Source organism: Bemisia tabaci, chromosome 4, assembly GCF_918797505.1.
Source record: "Bemisia tabaci chromosome 4, PGI_BMITA_v3".
In the NCBI taxonomy this organism is placed as follows: domain Eukaryota; kingdom Metazoa; phylum Arthropoda; class Insecta; order Hemiptera; family Aleyrodidae; genus Bemisia; species Bemisia tabaci.
In genome coordinates, this window is record NC_092796.1 from 34,540,758 (window position 1) to 34,566,860 (window position 26,103).

The window sequence follows — 26,103 nt, forward strand, 5'->3', positions numbered from 1 at the left end:
ACAATATTCAGGGTTGCCACAGTCAGGAAATTATAAAAGGTCAGGAAAATGCCAAGAAAAATGACGAAAATGTCAGGGAAAATTTGTTAAATCTTCTTTATTTGCTTTCTAAAATAGGTTTGAGGTTTCGAACTACTAATTTTGGCTGAAATAAGCTATTTTCAATTATGTCTTCTTAACCATTTGCCATATCTTCACTTGTCAGGGAATTTCTACAAAATGTGTCAGGTCTTTGGGGAAACCAGGGGAACGTCCGGGAATTCTTTTTTCCAAATTCTGTAGCAACCCTAAATATTCTTAATGACTTTCTCCTTGAGTACGTACTCTGATTTCCCATTCCTTCTTTGAAATTCGACCCTCGGACCTTCTAACTCTCCTTCCTCATCCCGTCGATCGAGCGTCTCAAAAATTATTTTATTAGAATAGCGAGGATTCTCAGACGCTTTAGATCAAATTACTAATTACATTCCTTAAAAATTAAAAAGGAATTCACTAATTTTCCGGGAAATTCGCGAATGGTCGAAGGAGATTTGGCAGCGTCTGAAGGCTTATACGGCGTTTTTTCTTAACGCCGTAGAGCTCTACATCCTCGGAATTCCCGTTGAGATTTCGAGGAAAATGTTCGTTCCACGTTGTGGGAATCGAATTATCGGAAGAATAGTGTACAGGGTCAATCGGAGCGGATTAAATTTGTTTTTTTCCTCGAAGCGAAGGGAGGAAAATGAAAACGCTTCGAGTTTTTTCGACGTCCCGGGGGATTCAGCTCAGAGTTGGGTCTAAGTTTGTGTATAAAAATTATAAGTTTACCCCCGTTCATGTCTGAAAAGCTTTGATCCGAGCTTGTGTTTTCTTACCCGAGTTCCAACGAGTGACTGGTACTGAATTCAGAGACGGAATCCGGCAATTTGGCATCACTGGCTTTCTTCCGTTCAAACCTGTGTTGAATGATCGATACTCGTCGGCCCCTTCGAGTATCGATACATTTACATAGGCTTAAATGGAGATAAAGCAATGGTGTCAAGTTGCTGGATCAACCAATGACTGAACCCGTCGTTTCCTTGGAACGTAACTACATTTGAGAGGCTTGGAAGACGAGTGGGATAGGTGCAGTTTTTGAAAAAATTGAGATATCATGCTACCCTGAGAGTCCACCTCCATATCAAGACAAACTCTCCGTGCAAAGACAGGGAGCTAATACATTAACAGGGTTGCCATAAAGTGTGGGGACTCAAAAATCGAAAACACAGCAACCCTTCTAATGTATTCGTTCCCTATCTTTGCACGGAGAGTTTGACTTGATATAGAGGTGGACTCTCAGGGTAGCGTTGGATATCCCCTCCATTACAGTCTCAACTTGGAGCTTTTTTTGAGCTTGGGAGTTGATTTCAGAGAGAACAAGTAAGGATCCTCTGGAAAACCGTCATCCTACCTCTACGGCAGACTCAGAGCGCAACATACGGCTGATTCAGTGAAAGGTGGATTTTAGCGTGGCCGGTTACGCTGCGGCGCACATTGGATAGAGTCAATTAGAGTCGTCGGACATGAAATATTTTACACAATCTGCAAATTTTGGTGTTTATTTTGTAACATTTCACACTTCAAGGGGTGTTTTGCGTAGAAAATTTCACCAGGAAACCAATGGAACCACGCTTAGAACCTCAAAGTTTTGAATGAACGTAGTTATAAGCGCTTAAAGTTTCCAAGTTTAGTCCGACCTCTCCTATTGACTCGATCCACTGTGCGGCGCGGCATGGCGGCGACGCACGAAAGTGAATTCAACGGAACGTGCAACGTGTCCTCGTTGAGTCCAGCGGGCACTCGAAATACGTTCTGACGGGACGCATGCACTTTTAGGTCGCGCCATTGCACCAAAGTGCACCGCAGCCATGCCACAAGCCTCGGTTACGGTAACGTGGGATATTTCCTCTATTACGGCCTCAGTTTCAAGAGCTTTTTTTAGCTTTGGAGTTTGTTGCCGAGAAAATCAGCGGCACTGTCGTGTAATTCGCGAAATTTAACTGGGAAGCAATATTTTAATCCCAAATGGAGAATTTGCACACAAAAATTGTATGTCTTCATCAAAGAGTGCCTAATGAGCTGAGTTCGCAGTATTTTTCATAATTTTTTTGCTGACATGGACAATTGGAAAAAAATAGATTTAAAAGTGAGAAAATGTGCCGTCTTATGACGTCACCTGGTGGCATTTTCCATTTAAACACATGTATTTTAGCAGATAAGGTTATTTCATCTCATGTTCTCCAACACTTGTTCAATTTAGAAATCAAGGATGTCCGCATACTCACAATCAGTTTTCTTAGTAGTATTATTTTAAAGATGAAATCCATAAAATTTAAGACACCTGCAAATTCTCTATTCACCGGGGGAAAAAAAACACATTGGATCCAGAGTCCAGACTCTTAAAAACATCGACAAGAAAGAATAATCTTGATTCAATCAGATTTAAGCTTAAATCAAGAACCAAGCCTCTTAATTTGAACGGATTTCCTTTTGATTTAAGCTTAAATCGGCTTGGATCAAGAGTCCTTTTTCTTGTCAATATTTTCGAGAGTCTGGACTCTAGATCCAATGTGTTTTTTTTTTCCAGTGTGGCATATTCAAGACTTAGTTGGTTTTTTTTTTTGGGGGGGGGGGGGGGGGGGTCGTCTACTATTTTGCGGAAGAGGGCTGTAAGTGTATTCTAAGATGAGCCTCGAGACACATAAAAGCTTGTTCTAATCGTGGTTCTTGCTGAAAAGCACTCTCTTCCGATTCGGGCGCTCGGCTTCAAGAGTCATCGGCGACGGCGGCTGCTGTGGCGATGCGGCCCCGTCGGGCGCGCGTTAGTCATGACCCACTTCGCGGCCGCGAAACCAGGTCACCCGCGTCGCGGCGTCCGCGCCGCGCTGCGCCGCGACGCCGCTGTGCGGTGGAAGCTCCACTCGGCGGCGGACCCCCCTCCCCCCTCGTCGCGCCCGCGGCCCCGGCCCTGGGTGGGTGCATTCTCTCGTGGATGTCGTAGCTTTCGTTTTCACTTTCCCCGCCCGTTCGCCCTTGCATAATCCCCCCCCCCCCCCCCCGGACCGGCGACCGCAGCGCCGGGACAGGATGCGATACCGCCCGATCGTCGCAGGGATTATGTCGCCGAGGGGTGCACCTTTCGCCGGGGGCCACCCGCGGATACCCTGCGTGTCGGAGGGTTGCCCGTCCGTTGCCGGAAGGACGATGTATGAACATTCGGATGTCGCCGAATGCCTCCCGATGAAATTGCAGGTGTCCAGCATCAGAATTTAATCCCGATTTCATCAGGATTTGAGGAAAAATTGGTCGTGAAATCAGGATTTGAGAATAGTCGGCCGCCCGATCGGATTATTTTATGCTTTCGCATACTCTCTGCAGAAATTTTAATTTTTCCCCGCGCAAAAAATCAGGATTTAGAAAAAGTTATGAAATCAGGATTTAGCAGTCAAATATCAGGAAAGGTCCTCAGGATTTTCCAAAATGAAAAAAAAACTAGATACTCTGAATTGATTTTTTTGACGATTGTTATTGTTAATATTTTCTTAAATTTTCTAATTTTTTAAATTAAGCTGCGAATAAAATTCTGTGTATATTTGGTAGAAAAACATTCACAATCTCGCAAAATCAGTACTTTATTCCGTCATCCAGAATCGAGTTGCGTCTGAAAGGCTCGCACGGTGTTCTTCCTTAAAGCGGCAGCATGCGCTTTCTTGGTATAAATACTATTTTCGAGGGGAAATTCGGCAACATAAGATGAAGTTACGTTCTTTCTAAAGAAAAACGACGTATCGTCACAGCGAGACTCCACGAGTAAACGTTCTGCGCTATCTTCGTCTTATTTCCGGATTTTCCTCGCAGCGCAGCGTCAAGCGGAGGTTTTTCCAAACGGCTTTCGTGAATTTCCAATGAGCACGTCTCAGACGGCCACGATCCCGCACATGGCCTTACAAGGCAGCGGGCTTTAATCATTTATCGCTTTCCTGAAATGTTCTCTCTCTATCTCTGATTTATTATCTAAAACACCTGATTCCTAACGATTTTTTCCCTCTCTGTTGCAGTCAATTTAACTGGTGTTGGTCGCGTGGATATGTCATGTTTCGACCTCCTGAAAGTCCTCGGCACTGGTGGTAAGTCTTTCATTATAATCCATCGTTTTTTAATATACTAGAAAAGGTCCATTGGAACAAATCTAATGTTGCCACGCAATAAAATTCGACGATTTGAAAATAATTGGAAAAAATAATTTTTTTAAATCAGCCTGACTACTAACATTTAACACAGCTAAATACTAACTTTTTTCCACGGATTTTTGCGTCAAATTAAAACTCAAATCATGGTAGTTTGACGCAAGTGCCATCCAATGAACACTGACTCCTTGCCGGCCGAAGCAGTATCGCGCAAACAGATTTATCTTCTTCGAAGTTCACAAACAAGCTTGCTGAGAAGTTAGACGACTCTCCCACTTTATAATCGATTTTCCCCTGGTCAATTCCCAGCTTCATACGAGCAATGAAAGCCGAGCGGTAATTAGTGGCATTATTCAGCGCATATTACCATGCACTGGGATTATATTCCTTGGCTCCTCTTTTAGCGACTTTTATCGTATGTCCGCACACATTTCAGGTCATATATCAGTAAACTATTTTAAAGTGATGAATTTATACTCAGTAGTTAGTACCTCTCGAAAAAATTATCAGTATGCCGCCAGCACGTCCCTCTTGGAGTTGTCTTTCGAAAAAATTGCGTGCTTTCGAAAATCTCTCTGTCTATTATCGACATAACTATGGATTATTTAGCCATGTTGATTGATGTAGATAGACAACACTCTCAGGGAAAACTTCGGCTGTACGAACCAAACTGTCCCAAATTTTCATTCTTTTTACTCCCTTTTTTCGCCCATTTACTCCTTCTACCCCTTATTTTCTTCCTTTCCCTACGTATTTCCTCATTTTTCTCCCTCTCTCCCTCTCACTTCACGGGTTTTCTTCCTCTTTATCCGTCTAACACCCTTTTTTCGCCCATTCGCTGCATTTATCCCTTTATTTTCTCTCTTTGTCTATATATCTTGCCATTTCCCCCCTTTTCCTACGTTTTTCTTCCTCTCATGTCCCTCTGTCGCCCTTTTACTCATTCCCATCGGTTTTTTTCTTCCGGAAGCTGGAGTTTGGTATCGTTTTTCAATGCGTGTTCCTCGGATCGCTAGAAAATACCAATACGCGTCGACGAGACTGCGGTCCGCCGTGATTGGTAGGTCACGGGGGAGGGGGGCGGCGTTGATTGGTGGCTCACGGTTGGCCGGTCCGATGAATGGTGCCTCACGTTTGATGGACGCTGGATTCCGCGCAATCCGCGCTCGCACTCTGACTATGCTCGCTCGCTTGCCGTTTGCCGTTCGGCCTGGGCTAACTGTAAATCCTCGCTTCTTCGTCGCGGTTGCCTCGCCGCGCCTCGCTCAGAGAAAACCCCCGGAATTTCCTCACGGTTCTCAGCCAGGAGAAACTCCCCAAGACTCCGCTGAAATTTCAGTTTTCAATCGCGTTGTAGTCTAGAACAGTTGCACGCCTTCTCATCTTCGAGGGTCAAATGGTTTTCTTTCTTTTTTTGTCTTTTTTTCCTCGAGATACTCTAAAAATCACACTCCATTCCATTCTTTCGTGAAAACCCACAGAAAAATGGGCACATAATGTCTTAAATGTTTCTTAATCTTGTCTCAGCGGAACATAGCCAGGATTTTGTTCCGAAGGGAGGGGAAGCCTGGACCGGCAAGGGGGCTCCAAAGGAGGATCCCCAGAAATTGTTTCAAAAAGATTCTCTGCAAACTTCTGTTTTTCACCATTTACGCCGAATTTTCAGTTTGTAATGAAGCTATCCTCTCATGATGATTTTAAACTTTCTTGAGCAAAACACTGCCCCGAGCTCTCCTCCTCCCCGGCTATGTGCCTGTTGTCTCATGTTTTGTCATTCCTTCTCAGAAAGTTCAAAATTTTTTAACGCCTTGAAATTTTCTGTGTATTTACTCTGAAGAATGTACTCGCAGAATTTTAAGTTTCAGTGTGGCTTTGGATCTCCATTTAAAAAAACCCTATTTTAATAAAACTAGGGAACGTCTCGTTTAGTTAGGTTCATTCCTGTTGATCACGCCTAATTGATCAACCCCTTCGGTACGCAACCGAAGTTCAGTTCGACGAATAGTACTTTAGTCCGTCCGTGTCAAGTTCAACAGACCATTTCTCGCTATCGAGGGTTAATTCCGTTCTCAGCCGAAAGAAAGCCATCGTGTATGTTTCCACCCGAACTCGCAGAACACGTATTTAAAGACCATCCCCACTCAACGAAGTTCAGTCGGGGTTCCTCGTTCGTGGAACACGCCTCCTAATCTCCAAAGTCTAGCGCAGGCGACTGAAACGGGGGAGGGGGTGCTGAGAACAAGTCATCGACATGGGAGTTGAACCACTCGACATCCCGATTAATGCGCTGTGGCGGTGGCAAGTTGCGACCATCCCTCCACCCCTCCGCCTCACAGTTCCACATGTTTGAATATATATCCCGGCCTGATGACGTGCGTACCAGCGTGAGTGCGTCATTGTGGCAATTCGAGCGGTCACTCCTCGCCGCGGGCACATTGCGAATTATTCTTATCAAGCGACCGTGCTTTGTATGAGGACGGTGTTGCTATTTTTCATGAAAAAAAAAAATGAAATCTTGAAAATTCCCGCAATTTTCAATTATTTTCGTTTGTTGAATTTTCCACGGAATTTAGTGGGTTTATGTACCTTTTTTTCATAAATATCTTCGGCGACCTTTGGCACTGAATCCGATCATATATAGTACGGAATTTTTTCTTCACGGAAAAAACGGGTTTAGGGTTGGGACCTACACGTCAGTGCTGGACACTAACGAGGGTTAGGTGAAATGGAGCCACCAAGTCAGAGTAGTGCTGGGCACTAAACAGTTCGAGGCTGGGTCACTAAGGAAATAGTAGTGTCCAACCCCACAGTAATTCTGGCGAGCGTAAATTATGTATCGCCTCCGCCTGGGATTGATCCCGGGTTATACTGATGGTAGACCAGCGCGTTACCACCAGGCTATAGCGCCTTACCAAGTATGTGGGCGAATTTACACCTGTTAGCGCAACTGCGTCTCGCGGCATCTGATTGGCACTACTGGTGTTCAGTGCCGACCTCTACTGCCTTCCTGTGTTGAGCTGTACAGCGCTTAGACGCCAGCCCTCAACTGCTCCCCACTAAACGGCCAGTAGTGCTCAACACTAATCTTGTTTTTTCCGTGTTGGAAATTAAAGAAACCGGAATTAATTCCGGACGCTCCGCAATCTATGTTAAAATTAAATGGCAGTACTGACAATGAGTGTAAAAGTGACGTTAGACGATCTTCTGAAAAAGTGCGTGAAAACTTATTTGATGTGGACTCTACTGTCGTCATCTGACGAGTTCTAGAACGTCGACCGTCATAACCGCTTGCCTCCATCGTAACTTCACCCATTGTACCCCGATGATCACTGATTTCGCGAAGCTGATCGCGATTCTGATGTATTATGCTTCTTTCCGTTTTACTTACGTAAATCGATCGGCTAATTGTGCTGATCGTTGCGCAAGCGTGCGCGTTACTAGCTTTCTATCAGTCGGATATAATGTTAGGCCCTCAAATAAATATTTTCTCAGCTGCTATGCCGTCCCGAGCTATCACCTCGTTATCGCTTGATAATTCATTGTCAGGCCAGTGGCGGAAGCGTGAATGATCGACGATCGATATTTCCCCATTTGAAGCTATGGTAAAGAATCGATTAGTAAGGTGTCCGACGCAAACACCCTACCTATCGAGCATTTCCCGTAGGTTCATACGGCAGATCAATCGATTTATCGTAAAACACGCCACGCCATGAAGTCAGGCGGGAGAGGCGCCGGAAAATTTACTGGAACTTCTTTATCGCGTGAATATCGATTTTCGTTTTAGAATGCATACATTCGTGCAGTTCGTATTCTGAACTAACTTTGATGAATATTTCTGCCAAGGATTAGATTTCACTTCTCCTCCGATAAAATGTTATTATTTCAGGAACGTTCCGAACTTGCCTTGAAATCTTCGGGCACTCGAGCTTAAATTGCGAACGAAGTTCTTGAAAAATTTTAAGACAAATATCCACAAGTTTTCCCCAGAATTCGAGTTTGCCTGAGAAAATGAAGAATTTAGAAATGCCCAAGATTCTCCAGTCAAGGCTACAATTTGCGAGGGTAAATTCGGCAACATTGAAATGCAGTTTATTCGTGAGGGAAACGACAATTTGGCAACGACCGGAGGTTTCTACGGCGTCCTGTCTCAGCACGATAGCGGGCTGATTATTGAAATTAATAGACATAGCGATAGACAAACGAAAAACGGAGCGATTCCACAAGCAGTGCTGCCAATTCCCGGAATTAATTCGGAAATTCAGAACTTTTCAAATGATCGGAACTTCCCTCGGAATCTTCTGAATCCCCGGAATTTTCAGATATTTTCGCTATTTCCTCAAATTGTGCGGTTTTTCTCCAGTTTGACCAATTATTGGGTCAAATTTAAGGACTTTCAGATCGAATTTGACGATCTTTGCAACTAAATCCGGGCGTATTTCGGAATTTCTCCCGGAATTTTTAAAAAATCGGAATTTTTCTCGGAACTCAGGCATATCGGAATATTTTTCCTGAAATCAGAACTATTTCGGAATCTTCAGATAAAACCAAATGGCAGCACTGTCCACGAGTACGTACAAGATTTGGAAGCGTCGCACCCTCGGTCTTCTCGATCCAGAACAAAAATACTCTTATGGATTCCACGTGTTTTAACTCTCCCTGCATAGAGGGACTCCGGGCAGAACGGTACCATACCGATCCGGCGCACTTCGCTCGGAATTCGACCATGCGTTCCCGGCAACGATACGCGCTTGCGGTGCGGACTGCGGTGCATCGCGGAGCGTCCCGCGTTGACAAACCGCACCGAAAACCGGCGAAAATCCCGACGGACGAACCTCGGATTCCGGAGAAAAACGGCAACAGCGCCGGGGGAGCAGGAATCGACGCCGAGCCTCGGCGCAAAGTAGGGAAGATAAATTAGAGCGGAGAGGTCCCGCGAGCGGGGGGGGGGCGGCGTCGGACGGGGGAGGGGGGGTCGTCGGATTACAGTAAAGAGCAACGACCCAGCCGAAGTCTGGCGCGGCGGCGAGTGAAAACCGGCGTCGCGTACCGGATGGATCGATATTTTTCGACCTTGTTCCCGAAGATTTCTGCCGGGATCGATATTATTCGATCAGGCTCGAAGTTCGATGGAACCGCGAGGGACGGTGGAGGTGTGCGGTCCGTAAACGGAGAAAAAACCTCGGTCGAATGAAGCGGTGCTGGGGTTGCAGTTTCGGAGGCCTGTCTGGCAACGGGGGGTTTGGAACAGCTTTTCGAAACCGAAATTGAGGGCTTCCTAGTTCTGGTGAGTGAAAACCAGGAATGTATGTAAACGTTGGATATTGCCTTGAGCAAGTACATTGAGTAAAAAAGTTCTGTCATATGAGCTATAAGTACGGTGTAGCATATGGGTCGTGCTACTCGGTTCATGTACCAGTATTCTTGGCTCATGCAACCAAGTTTTTCTATGGTTCAGTTTCATTTGGTTGCATGAACTGAGGACGCAGTTCCCAGAACTTCTCGTTTCCATCACCAAAGAACATATCTACATTACAATGTTGCCAACTTTTTTCAGGCAAATTGCATGTATATCAGGAGAATCTTAGGAATTGCTGACTGGAAATTTTAGTGATTTTACCTCCGAGCTCACGAAAAAATAAGAACAATTTTGAACAAAATTGCACAGGTATACACGACAGGGTTGCACGAGTGAGACGAAAAATATGAAAGACCGGACATTTCCGTGAAACATTTCATGAAAGATCACAAGGATTTGAAAAATATGAAACATATTTTTAGAGGCTGGGCATGCAGCACGGAGCAAGAAAAAGCCCAAAAATTAAATTCTTTGCAATTCATTTTGTATTTGATTTCGCAAAATATTTTTCAAAACCATTCAGATTTTCCGAAATTTCATAAACTGTTTCACATAAACTTGAAAGTTCGAGATTTGGAATTGGTTCCGGAAGAATCGAGATGGCGGATCTTTTGTCGCAGTCTGAAAGTGCGTAAACTTATTCGGCGTGGACTGTAGTAAAGGAACCTCTGACACGCTTTTGTCTCGTCCTCAGCCGTCATGGCTCGCAAGGGCGAAAGATCGACGGCGGCCGTCGGTGGTGGGAAACTCAGGGACGCGGTCCCGTTTTCATATCACTCGCACTGGGTTCCTCCCCTTGAACCTTTTGAGGCCGCGGTAATGCGTCAAGTGTTCATTACTCCATAAAATATTCACGCGCTCCAACGCTCTTTTCTCCTTTCTTTCTTTCGGGCCGCACCTAGGGCGGAAGGTCACGCAGGGAGCATATCTCGAACCGTTTCTCAAACTAAAATGTTGTCCCGTATTCCTCGGGCACCTTTTTATTCTGAAACGGAAGACGAGTAAATTAGGGAGAAGAAGAAACAGAGAAAAAGAGGATGGTAAAAACGAAGAAATAAAAATTGCTCCAGTTTTTCTCTCTTCCTCATTATTCCTTCTATACTTTTTTTTGCATTTTTTCTCGTCTTCTTTTCCTTCTCCTTCATCCTCTTTCATTTCTTTTCTTCTTCAACTCCTCCTCCTCCTCCTCCTCCTCCTCCTTCCCTTTTATTTCATTCTTCATTCATCTCAATTGGAAGACGACAAGTAGAAAGCTAATGAGAAAAGGAGTAAAAGAGAAAGAAGCCGAAGAAACATTAATTGTTCACGTTTTTTCTCCTCCTTACTGCTCTCTGTATTATTCCTCCCACACTGTCTTCTTACCTTTTTTCCCCCTCTTCTTTCACCCTTGTCCTCTCCTTTTTCTTCTTCCTTCTTATCGTATTTCCCTTTCATTTTATTCCTTTCATTTGCATATAGAAACAAGATTCTGACATGACGTCACAAACATGTTGCTTATCCTGAAAGTTCAGAAATATTAATTTCATGGGGAAAAACTATTCTAGAGTTAAATTCCCTTCTATAATGTCAAAATCATGTCCCTTGCTTTAACGGTGCTTCATACCCAAGCCTCGTTCATCGTATTCGTTCTTCCTCTTCTTTCTCCATCTCACTCTTCTGTTTCTCTCTCTGCTAATCCTTCTTCTCCATCTTCTCTCTCCTCCCTCCTTCCCTTTTCTCTTATTCCGCTTTTCTACCCTCCTCATCCATAATTTCTATCCTCCTTTCTCCTCCTCTTCTCTCATTCCGCCTTTCAATCTTCCTCATCCGTCCTCTCTCTCCTCCCCTCCTTCCCTTTTCTCTTATTCCGCTTTTCAATCTTCCTCATCCACATTTTCTCTCCTCCCTCTTTCTCCTCCGATTTCTCATGCCTCCTCGTTCGACGTCTGCTCTGGAGTCAACGGCCGTAGTTTTTCGCGGAAAAGCGGCGTGGAAATGACGTGCCGGTGGAAACTCGAGCTCGGCTGCGGAAAATGGCCCGAGGATGAGTCATGAGAACGGGTCGGAGTCCGTTACCGTAGGAGACCCGTCGGCGTCGGGGGTCAGCGCGAGATGAGTGGCTCACAATGAGTCACCACTCACCAATGGACTGCGGCCATTCCGCGAGCCTCCGGTAATGCCGTGATAGCGAAATGAGCCTCAACTCTCTAGTTTTCTGGATTGGGTTTCCTTTAAAATTTTTCGACGTTCTTTCGGACGAAATTATTGAAACAACTAAAACAGCATAGTTTGTCGTAATTATTTTTTGGGAACGAGAACACTGAAAAAAAAAAAATCTCTGTGTATTTACTAAGAAAAGCGTAATATTACCAAGAATTCGGGGTTCTATTTGATCCCAGTTTTTTCTCGGTAAAATTATTGAACTTTCTCGGTAATTTCACTGGACCTTGGTATAAACGCCAATATCTTTTATTGACTGTGGTATAACTACTGAGATAAAATGACAAAGTTACCGGGAATTGATTACCATTAAAAGTGGTATTCTTACCTGAAAAAAATAGTAAAAATACCGGTTTTTAGATAAGCTTACCAGTCCGTCTTGGTAAAATTACCAATAATTGGTAAACAAAAGTGAGATTGTAAAGGTACCAACGGACCTTGGTAATCGTCTTGGTAAAATTACCAATAATGGTAAAAAAAGTGAGATGGTAAAGGTACCAAAGGACCTTGGTAAAAACGCAGATAATTTTTGTTCAGTGAAGCACCACCGAGAATGATCCAAGAGAAGCTCATATACTTGTCTATTTTATGATGCTCCTCATAATTTTCATTCCCTTCATCCTAAAATTCAATAAAATCGCGGTTAATGCGCACCATTTTTAGTAAGTCGATACGCCCAAAATGTATTGTTAAACAGAATATTTGAATGTGAATCGGGAGGAGCCAGCGACGAGCAGAGAATCATCAAATAAACATGAACGTTGAGCCTGTTTTTAAGGATTTATTCAGTTCATCTCATTTCCTTGTCATTTTTTCTCTCTTTACACTAAAATTATCAGAGACATTGTTACATTCAAAGCGTTTTGATTTAGACTTCTTAATTGTTTTTTCATAATCGCTGTAGTTCCATTTTAATTGATAATTTCATCACATTTTGAGGCGTGATTTTATTCATTAAATCATCGTGATCTTCCTAGTCATTTTTTTACTATGCCCTACTAATATTAAGAAAAACATAACGCTTAAATCATATTATTATTCTCCTTCCTGGAATGTTTTTTCTTCCCAGCCAGTCCCATTACAATCAAAACATGTATTCCATCCCAAACCCAAATTACAGAAATCGAATAAGCCGACTTTACTTTTATTTTCATGAAAAAATATTCAATCGCATCCGTCAGAAACAAACTCGCCTTGATGGATCCTAATATCTATTCTGAAAAAGCAACGTCGCACCGAATGCTTTTTTTCAATAAATCCATAAGAAATTCATTTAATCAACCTCTTAATATCATGCTCCATGCGTTCCTGTTTGACATCCAACGACATTGAACGTCAGCAACGGCCGAATTTCTTTCGCAGGAAGTCTGTCTCTTGATAGTACACGGAGTCCCGCCCCAGGCTCAAATCGCAAGATCAACAGTATGTCCAAAGTATACATGTCGCAGGCGATTAGTCAAATCAGGATCAGGCATTTCATCATATGCTTAGGCAAATAGTCAAATTTTGACGGATTACTAAATTTTGTTTTATGGCGAAGAACTCACGAATTTTCAATATTTTGGTAAACATAACTCATCAAATCTATGAACTCTTCTTCTTTCTTCCTAGTCTTCAAATGCTTAACACACATTTTAATTTTAATATTTAAGACATGCTAAAGATTCAAGATAAATGTGTTTGCTCTTTCAGGAGCTGAAAATCGTTCAAAATACTTTTGTATATGTACATTTTGACAAAGTATTTATTCTTTCAGGCGTACTTAATGAATTTTTTTTATGTGTAATTAGGAGAAGAATCGGAAATTTTTTTGTGAGTCAGAATACTTGACTATTTGTCTAGGCAGTTGACAAAATGCCCGATTTTACAATTCGCCTTCGAAATACTTATAATCCTGTATTGGACAACGGACATTTTCGCACGGGCCGATTTAACTAAGAATACGGCCCCAAGCTTCGCATCGTCGCGTCGTGTAGGTCATAATTTTTATTTTCATGTGTCGTGGAGGATTGGGCAATTATCCGCTCAGGCGATTATGATAGGCCGGGTATTTATAGTGGCGAGTTGCGAGACGGGTGTGATGCCGCTGGCTTCCAGGTTATTGTTGAGCTTATCAGCGCACCTACCGAGCTCTTGAACTTCTGTTCCCGGCTAATAATATGCACCGATAAAACTGACCCCCAAGTTGCGCTCGCTACGTGATCTCTTGTCCACCGTGCGTGCGAGGAACAATGTATTGAGACAATATATTGTAGAGATCGCGCAATGTAATCGAATGAGGCAAAAGTATTTGGAGGTCAACGCTATTTTCCGTCAAATGATGATCGATGAACAATACTTTTTGAAGAACGAATCCAATAAAATTGCCCGAAGAACACAACTGATGACCGATGGATACTCGGTTGAGGAGCTTGCCACGTGAGTCTTTTGCAAACTATTTAGAATTGCTAACTGATGAGCCATGCTTGCCCAACTCTTAGGCCATCAGTCATTGTTAGGTTTAGGCTTTGACTTCTGGAAGTAACTGATAAAGAATATAGCAATTCGGGCCTCTAAAATGACTGCCATTGGATGTAGTCCAGACTCTAAAAACATCGACAGCAATAAGTACTCTTGATTCAAGTCATCTAGCTTAAATAAGAACCAAGCTCTTAATTTAGGATTTCGTCTTGATTCAAGCAAAAATCCGATTGAATAGAGAATTTTTCTGTCAATGTTTTTGAAGTCTGGACTCTAGATCCAATGTGTTTTTTGTTCAAAGTCTCTATTTCTGAAGCCAACGCGTCAAGCTCGAGTCTTTTCTTGAGATTTTTTAATCTCAGTGTAGTGATGTTGGCCATTACTGTGATTTTCCGCGAAGTAGATTGGGTTCCTGAGCAAATCGCTCAAATTCTCGGTCATGAGACATCACTAGGCGAATCCGAGCGTTGACTCCGGAAGATAGCAGTGCGGAATTTTTAAAACATTTTGTTTCCGATAAAAAAAATGTGGAAATCGATGTATGCACATGCTATCGATATTCGATGGAGATCCGATCGTTTACGATCAACCGGTTGGGTTTATCGGACGATTGCGGGTGTTCGACAAGGTCAGGTATATTCCTTTTGTCTGGTTTGAAGAGCTGGGAAGTGCTCGACCGTTAATGAGCCGGCAAAACGGCGGAGAGAAAGAGACTTGAGTGGATCATTGAATGCTAATGAATTGACAATTATGATTCATGACTGCGGCCGTGGCTGTACACCGGGTCGATTGTCGAATCGCCATCGAACGAGTTTGATCGATAACTCCCTATCTTCACAATGCTATATATCGATCAAGGTCATTCGATAACGATTCAAGAATCGAGCCGCAGCCGGGGCGGACTAATCCATTATAAAAACGAAGCGATAATGCTTTGCAGCCATCGTTCGACTTCGGTGTCTGCGAATGCGTCGCCTCGTGGGTCGGAATGTTCTCATTGAGCGTAACTTCTCGGGTGAACTTTCGGCCAACTTCAGCCCAACTTGTCGGCTCACTGAACTTGTTACACGGTTGACAATGACCTCCCGGTTTGATTTCAGCTGAACTTTCAGTGCTCCCATTTCATGTCCGTCAAAAGTTACGGGATTCGGAACTTTTTCGTTCCAATTTCACCCGCTACGGGCAGTCTAAAGTTCCGGAAAATGCAAAAGATCCGGAACGTTTTGGGAATTTCGAAAGTTCCGGTAAACAATTCAGAAAAATCCCGAAAGTTCTGGAATACCGAACTAGCTCAGGGAAATAGGAGTACTGCGAAGTTGAGGTTTAAGGTTGGTCGTCCTGGAGGGTCTCAGAAAATGGTGTTGGTCTTCCAGATTCCATCCTTTCATTCTTCAAAACAACCTCCACAAATATTCCTAACCCTAACGTTACCCCTAATAAATCCTACTCCTAAAAAATTATACTAAATGTCTCTAGATGGCTGAAGGCTCCTCTACTGGAGTATGAAAGCCACTAAAATAACAAGAAGAAGGAGAAGGTTTCAGGTTAAAGTTTCAACAATCAGCACTGGAAAAAGAAAAGACATTGGATCTTGAGTCCAGACTCTTGAAAACATTGACAAGAAAAAGGACTCTTGATTCAATTAGATTTAAGCTTAAATCGAAAGGCAATCCGCTCAAATTAAGAGGCTTGGTTCTTGATGTAAGCAAAAATCTGATTGAATCAAGAGTATTTTTTCTTGTCGATGTTTTTAAGAGTCTGGACTCTACATCTAATGTGTTTTTTTTTCTAGTGAGGCTGCTTGGAATGTTGCACGGAAATCCGTCACCCCGTCTCATCACCTGAACAGTCGGCGCCATCAGGCGTCGGCTTGAGTATCCGCGGTGCTAGTGCTCGGCGAGTCGGAGGGCCTTGCCCCGAGGCTCTTTACTCTTCGGATCGGCGGAAAACGGAGGAAACACGGCGGCGGGCGTCGAACCGGAGACCGGGGGTTTCCTCGCCAATTGCGGTAATGCAATTTTGTAGGTTAAGTGCGAGCCCCCGGCCCCCCACCCCCCAGCCCGGGGGCCAGGCCGTGGACTGAAGACTGAAGATGCGTCCTTGAGTCTCCGAGGTTATTGCCTTCCTAGTCGCAGTCGTTCGCCCCGTCTGCGCTATCCGCTATCCTCCCGTCCCCCCCCCCCCCCCTCAACAACGTCGTCGCGCTATTCCCATTTCGCTCGGGTTTTGCATCGTATATCTCCCTCTCCCTCGCACACGGAGCCCCTCGCTTCTTCTATCTCTGTTTGTTTGACTTGTATCGGAGACTCGGTGCTGCCATTTTGGTTTACCGAAGATTCCGGGGTTCCCGGAATTAATTCCAATTTCCCAAAGTTCCGAGAAAATTTTCCGATTCAGTCGAAAGTTCCGGGGGAAAATTCCGGAATATGTCCGGATTTAGCTCCGAAGATCTTCAAATTTGATCGAATTAACGGTCCAACTGACGGAAATACACATTTTCGAAATTAGCTGAAAGTTCCGGGTATTTTGAAGGTGCCAAGAAAAGTTCCGGCTTTCGGAATTATTTCCGGGAAATGGCAGCACTGCGGAGACTCGGCCAAGAATCAAGCCCGACTCGTATTCTGTCGCCGCTAATCAATCGAGGTGTTATTGACACAGCTCGCAAAGCCGCCGAAAGCCGTCTTAAGTACGTGCATTTTGTGCATTAGAGGGGGGGGGGGGGCGTCGAAATGAAAGTTCTGCCAAGTTTCCCTGGGTGTTCGATGTTTTCTGTCACTGGGGGCCCTCGAATTTTTATTTTTTGTTGCGATTAAGTCCGAGGTTTTCCACCCCCTACGCTTTCCCCTAAAGACGTTTATGAGCAATTTACCCTTACACCTCTAATTTTTTTTTTTTGAACATTCGAGAGCTGCTAAATTTCTTTCGATAAAATGTTCATTTTTAAGGCAAGTTATGAATATTTTTCCTTGAAATTTTTCAGGATTTTTAGGTTGAATTACGGGCAAAATCATCTAAAAAATAGGAAAGAAAATATTCATAATTTACCAGGAAATCCGCGTTTTATGAGAGGAAATTTGCCAATGCCAAGAGGTTCATGCGGCGTTCTTCCTTAGCACGGCACACTGGAAAAAAAAAAACACATTGGGCCTAGAGTCCAGACTCTTAAAAACATCGACAAGAAAACATACTTTTGATTCAATCAGATTTAAGCTTAAATCAAGAACCAAGCCTCTTAATTTGAGCGGATTTCGTTTTGATTTAAGCTTAAATCTGATTGAATCAAGAGTCCTTTTTCTTGTCAATGTTTTCAAGAGTCTGGACTCTAGATCCAATGTGTTTTTTTCCAGTGCACGGCAGTGTTGCCAATTGAGGAAGATCGGTACTGCGCAGCGCCGAGAACGTATCATGAATGCGAATCTGCTCTTCAAGCCCGAGTCCGACCTTGAGGGCGCTCGGGAAAACCTCGCCGATCTTGATGTCGCATAAACCGTCTGGAGCGTGTAGTGCAGATTGCGTTTTTTAATTGCGCTCCATCTCCATCCCAGCCGAGGGCCATAAATCCGTCGCCCTAACTCAAATTTACAGCTCATCAGAGTCGAAGATCTGCTCTCGGCCTCCGCTCAAACGCCACGATTTTTCGAAAAATCCTTCCAACTGAGGAATCGGGAGCTGGAACTAAGCAAGGGATAAAAGTTAGTAGTTAAGTGCGGACATGGTAACGGTCCTACGATATGACGAGCATCACTTAAGGTCAGTTTTAGGGGTGGTAGGGACGGCAAATCACAGCATGAACGTTTATGGAATTAAAAATTTGGATGCACGCTGGAGAATCGGCTGAAAGATGAGGAAATTCGATTCTCGTGTCTGGAACTCCGGAGTGTTATACATTTTTCCAGGACAATCGCAAAGGGTGTGAACTTCCGTTTCACACCAGATGAAGAGCACCTGAAAATCAGGGAAAAATCAGGGAACGAGCCTAGCCAAGAATTCTAGACGCTTTGGTTTTAAGGGGGAAATGACCCCCTTCTCGCAGGGGAAGGATTGTTCCCTTTCTGATTGCCTCGTTGTTTGCACCTTGTACGACACTCGTCCAGCGTTGCTGATTTTCCGTTGTTCCTGAAAGTCAGCGGAAAAATCAGGGAACAAGAATCCTAGACACCATGGTTCCAAGGGGGAAACGGCCTCCTCCTCGGAGGGACGACATTGTTCCCTCTCTGATTGCCTCCTTGTTTGCACGGTGTACGACACTCGTCCAGCGTTGCCGATTTTCCGTTGTTCCTCGGGGAACTTTCCTGGCGTCAGGTTGACAGCGTTGCGGTGGCATGCGCCTCCCGCCGGCACCGTTGAACTTGGAGCGAAGCGCGGTGCAATGGGGGGGGGGGGGGGGGGACACACGCCCTCGCCCCGCAGCCCTGGTCGTCCCGCCGCTCCGCCCCCCTCGCTTCGTTCTCCGCCGGGGGCCCGCCACCTGGCACCCGCGCCGCCCTCCCCGGCCGTCGGCCCCACGTGTCTCGGCCGGCGACATCCTTTGCCGGCGACGTTGCCATCGTGCCAGCGGCCTCGTAAGCTCGGGAAAAATGGGGATGTTGATGGTGAGCAGAGAATTTTTTTAAAAGTTTCGAGCCTACTCATGAGCAGTAGCGATTTTTGGAAGTTTGCAACACTGTTTTTCCTCCATTTAAATGTATGAAAAACCATCGATTCTCAGTGTCACCCGTAATCGATAGTTTTAATGGATTTAAATGGAGTGTAAACAGTGTTGCCAACTTGCAAAATAGCCACTGCTTGGAAGGTTTTGCTCGGTTACGTCTAATCAATCACTAACAGGAATGGAAACCGGTGGTAACCTCTTTGACCCATTAAATCCCTTTCTCGATAGATCGAACTTTTTTTAGGACCTCCTCGCGAGGCGGCACCAAAATGGACAACGTTGCAACCTGTCAGTTACCGAATCGGAAAATGTTAAGGAAAATTGATCATCACTTCCCTCAAAAATAATTATTTTTTCGCCAGAAATTGTGTAACATTCTAATATTCATTGGCCGTTTTTCCCGTAGCTCGTTAGTACGTAAATCATAAAAATAATGTAATCGGTATCCATGTGAAAAAATTTCGGTCCCCGTAATAATCGTCAACTGGTGCGGGTGGGGGAACTGTGTAAACCGGAGATAATGCCCCCGAAAATATATAATTCGAGGCAATTGTAACACCGCTTTGAACAAGTGTGTTTGCACTTCCTCGTAAATAGCGCGATCCTGTACCGAGGCGCGAGTCGGTGTTCGACCGCTTCCTGGTTGCTCATGATAAAGAAGTGTCGCTTTTGACTCGCGTATTCAAATGAGCTCGGTCCGGTGCTCCTTCGGTTGCCCGGCTCGTGTGATTTTTTCTCTGGACGCGGAACCCGTTGCAGAGATTCAGTTCAGCTTCGGCCCAGGGCAAAAGTTTCGAACATGTTGAGACGGTTCGATTTCAACCAGTCTCGCTCAGCTCTAACACAGTCGAGAAGGAAATTAAAAGGCGATCAGTAGCTGCTGCTAAGTGCTCAGAGCCAAACTTTTTAACGCATTTCTCATGTTCACTTTTTTTGTGGGGAAGAGGCAAAATAGACACCCTAGACACAGCTTAGACACCTTCAAAATGTGACCTCTCATGTGATTGCATCATCCTTGCGTGTGATCCATTTCAATATCAAGGACCAAGCCTCTTAATTTGAGCGGATTTCCTTTTGATTTAAGCAAAAATCTGATTGAATCAAGAGTATTTTTTCTTGTCAATGTTTTCAAGAGTCTGGACTCTAGATCCAATGTTTTTTTTTCCAGTGTTGGCTTGATTTCCGTACCGTATAAAACCTGTATTTTATGGCATGTCATTGAATCGTTTCCATTTTTTGAGAATGTTTTCACTAAGCATATGATTTCTGTGTGTTGCAGCTTACGGGAAAGTGTTTCTAGTCAGAAAGAAGGGTGGCGTGGACGACGGGCGGTTGTACGCGATGAAAGTGCTCAAGAAAGCGACGATTGTGCAGAAGAAGAAAACGACGGAGCACACGAAAACGGAGCGACAAGTCCTCGAGGCTGTCCGCCAGTCCCCCTTCCTAGTCACCCTTCACTACGCCTTCCAGACCGACGCCAAACTCCACCTCATTCTAGGTAAGTTCCAATCCGACTCCTCTTTGCTCACAACTAGTTTTCAGAAGCTACTTTCAATCAAACCAAACCGCAGGGTTGCCACAGTCAGGGAATGCCGCCTGGGGAAACCGGGAAATGTCTGGGAAATTAAAAGTTAGGGAAAACCTGGAAATGTCAGGGAAAATGACGAAAATGTCAGGGGAAAATTATCAAACTCCTCTTTGCTCAGAACTAGTTTTCAGAAGCTACTTTCAATCAAACCAAACCGCAGGGGTGCCACAGTCAGGGAATGCCGCCCGGAGAAACCGGGAAATGTCTGGGAATTTTAAAGTTAGGGAAAACCTGGAAATGTCAGGGAAAATGACGAAAATGTCAGGGAAAAATTATTATCAAGTCACCTTTATTTGCTTCATAGAATGGGTTTGACGTTTCGAACGACCAATATTGTGAAACATGATCAATGTTGCACTAAACTTCGCGATTGAACTGTCGCGAGAGTCTGTCGACCCTTCGCGCTGAAGCTGTCGCGTACATTATAATGTTCCAGTTAATGCTTAAGCACTAAAGAAGCTCTTCTTGGAAACAACCCTTCAAGTCAACAGTGGCGTGGCGTGCTTTGCGATTTATCGATTGGTCTGCCATTTAAATCAATGGAAAAGAATCGATGAACAGGGTGTTCGCAATGAACACCTTGATAATCGATTCTTTACCATAGCTTCAAATGGGGAAAATCGATCATTAACGCCGTGCCACTGCAAGTCAAGACTCTTGCACCGGGCAATTTCGGGAAATGAGAGATCGAGGTCATGGGTCAAAAACCACCATCGTATCTTATAGTTCAATTAGACGAGTATCTAAAAATATTTTCGAGAAGAGGAGAGGAAAAATCCAGCAGGAACTCCTGGATTTATAAATTATAGATGTATAGATGACGCGATGTAGGTAGACTGTTCATTCTCTGCCGGTTTCATTTGGTTCAAGTGAGCGTATACTCGCAGTGCGAAAGACGGTAATTTTTCAGTAATCCATTCAGGCATTGAGGAGTGATTGCCTCCCCTTTACCTCCGGCGATCGTGTAATGATATCTGACTGCGCGGCTGAATCGTTCTGAAGTGATGGCCGCGCGAATTATAATGAACGTAGCATCGGCGGAAGCCGGGGGGGGGGGGGGGGGCTGAGAAAAATCCTCGGGAAACTTTCTCTGAACTTTCACTCGATTCCGACTTCCTTCGATTCGTCGCCTGCCCGACAAAAGGGCGTAACTACAATTTGAGATAAACCCGAGAAAGCATTGAGTTATATGGGCATCAGGGCTCGTCGTCGAGTGTAGTTGCGCCCTTATGTCAGAAGGGCGACGAATAATTCTACCCGGCATCTCTCAGCTCTGATTCATGTGCTTGGCTGTGGTAATATCGCTAAAAACGACAGTAACGAGCGGTTTTGAGGAAGAAAGGAGTATCCACCAAAATTTTAATACATTTTATTTCTTGCCGAAGTTCTTCTTCGTGCCATCATGGTCTTATTACACACTCTTATTCTCAGTGCACACGGGAGGATGCGCCCCGGATGGATGCTCGATTGGCGCACAGTGGATCAAGTCGATAGGAGAGGTCGGACAAAATTTGGAAACTTTAAAAGCTCACAACTCCGTTTGTATAACGTTTTGAGGTTCTAAAAGTTTCTTCGGTTTCTTCGTAAAATTTTGCTCTAAATGCACCCCTTAAAATTGGAAATGTGACAAAATAAACATCAAATTTTGCGGTTTTTAGTCAAAAATTTCCAAATCCAATCGACTCGATCCTCTGTGCGGCGCGGCGAGCGACTCTCCTTCGGTACAGTACAATTGGACGCATTTAAATCAAATGGAACTAAAGCCATTATGTTATGAGCCCTGCCATACATTTATTCTTATGGATTCCAAAGCTTACGTCATGATGGATTTAGTTCCTTTTGATTAAATTGGTGCAATTGACGCACACGGCACGACACACGGCTGAAAAGATCATGTTTATCTGCGAATTAATGCGGCGATAAGCTCGATCCGATTCGAGCGCAGCAATGGCTTTTATCCAACCGCGCTCGCTGCACCACCGCACCGCAGATCCCGGTGACCTTAGGCCGCTGCGGGTGCGGACGAACGCGGCCGGCTTTTTGACCGCAGCAGGAAAAAATCCCCGGATCATAATGACATAATAACCATAATGTCGCCCGCCCGCCCGCCGATAAACAGTCGTGTTTTTTTCGACGCGCGTCCGTGACCTCGAATGCCTTTTCGACGTCGGCCGATCCAGCGGATTGGCAACATTGTTTTCTCCGTTTGATCCTATGGAAATGTATCGATTCTTGGAGAGGCCGGGTGCTCCGACAAGAATCGATTATTTAACATAGGTTTGAACGGAGGGAATCCGGTGTTGCGAAGTTGCTGGATTCGCCGAGGGCAATCGGGTCCCTCCGGAGCGAGAGAGTCGCTGGTGCAGGGACGCAGGATATCCACTGGTTCGGAAAGTCCGGAAGCACTGATATTTTGAAGGTGGTCCGGAATTTTTGAAAAAGTACGGAATTTCCGGGTAAAAATCCGGAATTTTTAGCTTTGTGTCACGCTTGATCTTTAAAGCAGCCTGGAAGTACATTCCAGTACATTCCTGAGAAATTAAGTGCCTCCTTAACAGTAAAAATTCAGTACTTTTTCAGTACGTCCATATGACGAAATTCGAAAATCGTCAAAGTGTTGAATTGCTCGCTCAAATTGCGACAAAATTGAAAAAATTCCGGACCTTCTTGCGAAAATTCCGCACCCTTACAGTACTTCCGAACCGCCCTTAAAAAATCAGTAATATTTCCGGACTTTCCGGCGATTCCGGACTTGTAGACACCCTGGATGAAAAGTACCCGGATCTCTCCGTGATTTTCCGGACCTGTGGCCACGCCATGAATCCAGGACCGTTATCCTGTGGAAGTGTGCGTGTGACCCGTTGACTGTCGCGGATTGACATGCACCGCGCGTGGCGCGGAATGCGAGGAGCCAGAGACAAGCGCTCGGCGACGCCACGAGGCGACCTTGCTTCCGGACACAGCCGGAGTCGGGGCCGGAAGCGGAGGAGCAAACCGCACACGGCACACGAGCGGAAACGACCTCGCCGCCGGTCACGCACAACAAAAAAATGGAAGCCGCAATTTTGGCACTCGGCGCGGCCCGCTCTACGCTCCGGCAGCGCGCCTCAGCGCGTCCTGCCCGTCCGAGCTGGTGCTTAAAGACTCGGAGAAATGACAAGGATATGGACGGATTTATCCTGGTTTGGCTCGATTTCCGCTCTTGCTTTGTTCAAAACTTAGCAGCATAACGCGTTGAAACATTCCGGGAACGAGTTGTGTAGCAACACTGGTGAATAAAACCTCTTGGACCAATGCCGCATTGCATTGACTTAAGAGTGCAGTTTCTTGTCGCCGGATTTAAGAGTCTTGAACTCTTGTTTCAAGCGGATTTTGCATTGATTCGAGCAGATTTTGCATTGAAACAAGAGTCCAGACTCTTAAATCCGGCGACAAGAAAACTGCACTCTTGAATCAAGAGGTTTTTTTTACCAGTGAAAGTTGCTTACAAGGGAGTCAGTACTAACAGGGTGTCTACGAGAACAGACTGACCAGACATCAGTACTTTTTCAGTACATTCCCAAGAAATTCAGTACCTCCTCAACAGAAAAATTCAGTACTTTTTCAGTATTTCTAATTGACGAAATTCCAAAAATTTCAATTTCTCGCTCAAATTACGACAAAAATGACGAAAAATGAAAAAAATTCTGGACCTTCTTGCGGAATTTTCGCACTTTTTCAGTACTTCCGGACCGCTCTTAAAAATCAGTATTGTTTCCGGAAATTTCGGACTTGTAGACACCCTGTACTCAAACCGGCTGGTAAAAATTCACTGCTTTGACAGTACGTTCCCGAAGATCACTCTTTGAGTAAACCTGATTGTCGGCGACTGCATAGGGACCTGGCAGGTTGCACGTTTAGTTGTGTAATTTCAACAATAGTGACGTTTCCACCCTGTCTATTCGGTCTGCTGCACCTCTCGTCAGAGCAGACGAACTTCAACTAGACGTATCTATGCTAAGAGAAACGATGTCCCACGGAAACCGTTCAATGAACGTAGTTCCTTCAAGCATAAATGCGTCCAATTGATCCATCATAACTGGACTGCATTTTGCAATTTTGAACTATAAATTCTAGCCCGGTTCAAAAACAACGTGCAGTAGACTCTGGATTATCCGGCTTCGTATTATCCGGACTCTTGATTATCCGGATCGATTTTGCAACCCTGTAACTACGTACGCATTCCGCTAGGTGAGCGGGCAAGGCATATTGGCGCCTGCAAGGCTGACGGAATACTTCTCGCATTGCGCCAAACAGTGAGGTCGGCGTGGAACGCATTAGCGCCTACTAGATTGCTTAAATACTTCTCGCATTACGCCAAACGCAGTGCAGTCGGTTAGTTAGCCTAAAACACACATTAGCGGCTACAAGACTGTATGAATACTTCACGCATTGCGCGCTTTAATCTTTAACTTATCGTTGTCGGCTACCATTCACAATCACCATTGAGTCGTTCAATTTGGCGTTATCCTTTTAAATCCGTGTTGGTATGTACATGATGTATACATAATAAGAATACTGTGGTTTTGGTTGGTGGTGTTTGTGTTTACTATTATTATCCGGATTTTTTTTATCCGGATCGGGCCCGGCACCAATTAATCCGGATAATCCAGAGTCTACCGTATGTGCTATTAGTTTCCCTATTCACAAGAGTGTTTTTTCAGATGAGCCAGAATCTATAGTTCCAAATTGCAAAATGCAGTCCAATATTGAGAGAAAGCTTGGCAACGTTGCTGATGGAGAGTGTCCGAGGTCGGGGTATCTGGTCGGTGTGGATCCGCGGGAACCCTGGTGGCTCCCCGGCCCCGGTGTTTTTTAGTCCTTGACCTCAATGGGACTCTTCGCGAACACTATGCTGCGATCGCCATAAACACGGCTCGCGTTTTCCCCGGATCCGCGTCTATAGGCCAGGGTTACACTCGCTATCTAGATGTCAAGTTCGACGCAGATGCATTTCCACATTCTCACGCACCGATGAATCGACCATCCCGGGATCCAATCGGATTCCTATCGTCCGAATTCCAACGCGAAATCACTTGTCAGTAGCTTCGGCCACCGAGTTTAATACCCACGACATTTTCCCTGCCGTCATTGCGGAGAGACCCTTCAGTGCAACAATGAAGTTTTGGGAATGGGCACATTAGCGTCTGAGCGATGAATTCTATTGAAAGAAGCCTCCGTTCTTGGTCGAATTACCACCAATCACCCGAAAGACTGTTAGAAACCGCTTGAATGATTAAAAATCGACCAATTTTACTTAAATTCTATCAAAAGTGTATTATTCATTTTCATGTTAGTTAGGCAAGCTAGCCGTAAGTGCTATCCTCTGCATGCTAACGTGTTTGCGTTTTAGATACAGTAGAAACACATTTTCAGGCTAGAAATTGGGAGAAAAGGGCGGCATTTTACTCTAACTCACTGTTTTCATTGGCTCTCCGGAGGAATAATGCTCCTTGCGGCTGTTTTGCCTGAAACTGCGTCATTTTTTGTGCACTTACGTCTTGCTCTTATGACTCGTTTTCATAGTAATGAAGCGAATTCAGCTCTGTCAATTATTTCAGTGATTACATCCAAAAGAGATTAGGCACATTTTGAAGGAACCTCA

General features: G+C 44.6%; 1 protein-coding gene across 4 annotated transcripts in view; it reads left to right on the top strand.

Moving 5' to 3' along the window:
- The window catches only part of LOC109033081 (ribosomal protein S6 kinase alpha-5), a 210,506-nt gene that overhangs the window by 108,848 nt on the left and 75,555 nt on the right, over positions 1–26,103 (top strand). For all 4 annotated transcript variants that reach the window (XM_072299746.1, XM_019045631.2, XM_019045718.2 and 1 more), the window contains exons 2-3: positions 4,077–4,145; positions 20,151–20,369. In XM_072299746.1, coding sequence (XP_072155847.1) covers positions 4,106–4,145; positions 20,151–20,369 — 259 coding nt within the window. In that variant the 5' untranslated portion in view covers positions 4,077–4,105. The remainder of the gene's footprint in view (positions 1–4,076; positions 4,146–20,150; positions 20,370–26,103) is intronic.